General features: G+C 29.0%; 1 protein-coding gene across 1 annotated transcript; it reads right to left on the reverse strand.

Annotated features, from left to right (window-relative positions):
- Nucleotides 1–404: 404 nt before the first annotated feature.
- Nucleotides 405–2,567, reverse strand: LOC101509235 (RING-H2 finger protein ATL46-like). The gene has a single exon (XM_027331932.2). It carries the CDS (start codon nt 1,829–1,831, stop codon nt 617–619), a length of 1,215 nt encoding a protein of 404 aa, XP_027187733.1. The 5' UTR covers nt 1,832–2,567; the 3' UTR covers nt 405–616.
- Nucleotides 2,568–3,653: the final 1,086 nt, after the last annotated feature.

The raw sequence follows: 3,653 nt of genomic DNA on the forward strand, positions 1-3,653 counted from the left end.
AAGTGTTACTTTAACCAAAAATTACGATGGTTCACCATGATCCTGTCAAACTTACTCAAACTTACCGCTAATCCAAACCTACATTGCTTAACAAGTGCAATGAGTTGGACTAGGAAGGAAGTTAATAAACCAAGCAAGGAAGTGTATTGTGTCAATTTTGCACTATGCATAACCATATAAATTATGTAGCACATACATTTCATCTTGAAGGTGTGTCTGGTGTTCTACACATGTTAGTGTGTGATACAAATTCCACACCAATAAATGTTGTTACATTCAATTACTTCAAATTTCACAAATTATCATTAGTGTGAATGTGTCATTGTCGTGTCTAGTGTTTCTGTCAATCTTTCATTGCATATAAGATCATATTGACATTTAGAATCACAAATCCAATTTCATCATACCATGGAATCAGAAAATCAATTTGAAGAAAGAAAGGAACTGTATTTCTTATATTTTCTCTCTAATACATCAAATATTATGCCACAATCTCAAAATTAGCACACCAAATTCTTTTGATATTCCAAGGCAAAGGGAAGCATCTTCAATCAATGGATTAAAATGAATTCAAGTGAATGAAGAAAAAAATTTAATACAAATACCTTTCACTACTTCATACACCATCTGTTTCCCTCATCCCATGATGATGCAAATCTTTGTTAAGATAAGATGGCAATGGCATGCCATTATGATGAGCTTCTAAAGAACTAGAAGAAGAAAACTTTCCTTTCCTTGGCCACAACCAAATCTTCGAAATCGAAAAACTTTCACCTTTACTAACATTACTAATCTTCTTTGCTTCCAAATCATCCTCCACACAAATACTCTCACCATTTCCTATTCCTTTGTTAAGCCTTGCATCATGATGATGATGAAGATTTTTACTTTCATGGTTTAAAGCAACCCTTAAATCCGAATTTCCGACCTCGTATTGGTAACTTCCCATCGAAAAACATCTTCTAGCATCCAAATTACTACTACTCGTTTCACCTACTTCTTCGTTCTCTCTACCAGCTTCCGCATTCATCTTCTTGAATTTACCGAGTCGAACAGGAAAAACCCCTTTATCTACAACTTCTTCAACAACAATTTCTTTTTGTCTATTAACAAATCCACTTTCTCCATTACAAGGACAACCATCATCTTCCCTCATATCATCGAAATCGAAAATTGGATTTTCAATAGAAAATCCAGGAGTGTGAAGTGTTCCTCTACAAAGAGGACATGTTGAGTTTGAAAGTAGCCAAGTATCTATACAACTAATATGAAAAGCATGACTACACATAGGTAACAATCTAAGCTTATCTTTCTCAGAAAATTCACACAAACAAACAGCACAATCAAAAGGGTCTTTTTTCAAACCAACAATCTCCTTAAAATGAAAAACAGGAAGTGCATCAATAAAAGCTTGATCCAAACCAGAATCATGAAGATGGAAAAGCTGTTGAAGCTGTCTTTGAAGTGCATCAGAAGTTGAAATTTCATTAGGGTGTCTATTAGATTGATTAGAAGCTGAAGAAGATGGATTCTTTATGAGAAATCTAACAAGCAAGTGAAGTAAACCAGATATGAAAAAAAGAACTGCAAGAACTACTATGATGAAAAGAACAGCAGGACTAATTCTAGTACTAGAAGATGAAGATGTTGTTGTTGTTGTTGTTGTTGAAGAACTTGATGAAGATGAAGACAAAACTTGTGGTGATAATGGTAGTGTTGGTGGTGGATAATTCATAAAGTTTGCATCTTTTTGATGGATTTGATGATTAATCAAAGCCATTCTCAAATGGGTATGTTCAAATAACAATTTAGGATACATAGTTTCTGACATCTAACAAAAATCACAACAAAAAATTAAAAATATTCTCTTCCAACCAAACAAGATCCTAAGTCACATCTTCTTATGTTACAACAACAAAAGTACTATGAAAATCTAAGCTTTTTTAATAACCTTAAAATTTCAGATAAATAAAAACAAAGTACAGTACTAAGATGTTTCAATCTAACATATCTATTGGTTCAAATATATCACTTCAAATGAAGAAAAAAAAAAACACAAAAATAGTAATGGAAGTGTTAAAAAAGATTTAAAAAAAAAAACAATTTTTTTCTTATTTCTTTTTTGGGCTTTTGAGAAAATTTCTTGAAATGAACTCACCTAAATGATTAATGGGTATTTGACCATTTGGGATATTTTTCTTCTGATAAAGTTAAAGTTTTAAACTTTGAATGAAGAAGCAGAAGAAGAAGAAGAAGAGAAGGTGTGTGTGGTGAAGTTGAGTTGAAAGAGAAAAGTGAAAAGTGAAACTTATTCGGTTGGGCTTTATGTTTGTGTTTGTGAGTGATGGATGGATGGATCCAAATTTGCCAAATTTCTTATCTTTGTGGTTAGAAGGAAAGAATCCAAAATCTGTGAAAGTGGGAAGGAAGCAGTTCCCAAAGTGAGAGGTTAAGGTAAGCTAAGAGATGACAAAAACAAAACAACAAACAATTTTTATGCCACTCGCTTTGAAGAGAGAGTGAGTAACAACAAACAATGTTCTTTCTTTCTCAATGTGTCTTTCATTTTGTTGGTGATGTTTATTTTGGTCATGAGATGTTGGGTTATATTTTGAATTTTGTGTTTGATTCAGCCATACCTAAGATTTTGAAAATTTAATTTTAGTTAAAAGTTATATGAATGTAAAATAATTTATGTTTGATTATATATGTAAAATGGGGTTGAAGATAAATTTTAGTATAAAGATTATATTTTGATTTAATAATTATAAATTTTAATTTTAAGTTATGATCAATTTTACTCAATAACTATTAAGTATGTTAAAATCAATTTTACACCATTTGAAACAATTATTGTTTCTCCAAAAGTTGAACAAAATATACACTAAGTTAATTTAGATATATCAAATAAAAGGAGTGACTAAAAATAAATTCTAGACATAAAACATTCAAACCATTGAAGATCCAAATCAATTTTACATCTCAAAATCAATTTTGATTAATCTAAAAATAAAGTCAAACATACACCAATTAAAATTGATTTCTAATGAATTTATTTTGTAAGTAAATTTAATTAAAAACATGCTTGAAATTGCCAAGTCCCTATATTTGTCTCAACACACAAGAATTAAGAAAAAAAAATGATTTTCTAAGTGAAAGAACTAAATGATATTTTAATTCTTTCATTTAATTAGAGGTATTTTTGTGAAAAAATAATGAATGCATCTTATAATTTACAAATGATCTTATAAAAGAAAAAAAAAATATTTACAAGAAAATCATGCATATAGAGACTAAATAATTTTTTCTGAATTATCCCATCTATACCTAATTATAAGCATCTATTAGAAAAAGATTTGTCTATAATTATAAATTCTCTTTTAAATTATTAGATACATTTATTTTTATTTTTTCTAAACATACGCTTTATTAATTATACTATTTTATCTTAAAAGATAAAAGATAAATTAAATATATTTATGTACAAAAGACGTTTTAAGAACATCCATACATTAAATTTACTTTTTACTTCTCTTAATAAATATAACAAATATAAAAGAAAAATGTTTATAAATAGAGAGGGAAGGAGTATATAGACTTATTAATGATCTTCTTTCAATAATGGGTTACGTGTGTATGTTGTTATAAACCCG

The sequence above is a fragment of the Cicer arietinum genome, chromosome 2 (assembly GCF_000331145.2).
Source record: "Cicer arietinum cultivar CDC Frontier isolate Library 1 chromosome 2, Cicar.CDCFrontier_v2.0, whole genome shotgun sequence".
Taxonomy (NCBI): Eukaryota; Viridiplantae; Streptophyta; class Magnoliopsida; order Fabales; family Fabaceae; genus Cicer; species Cicer arietinum.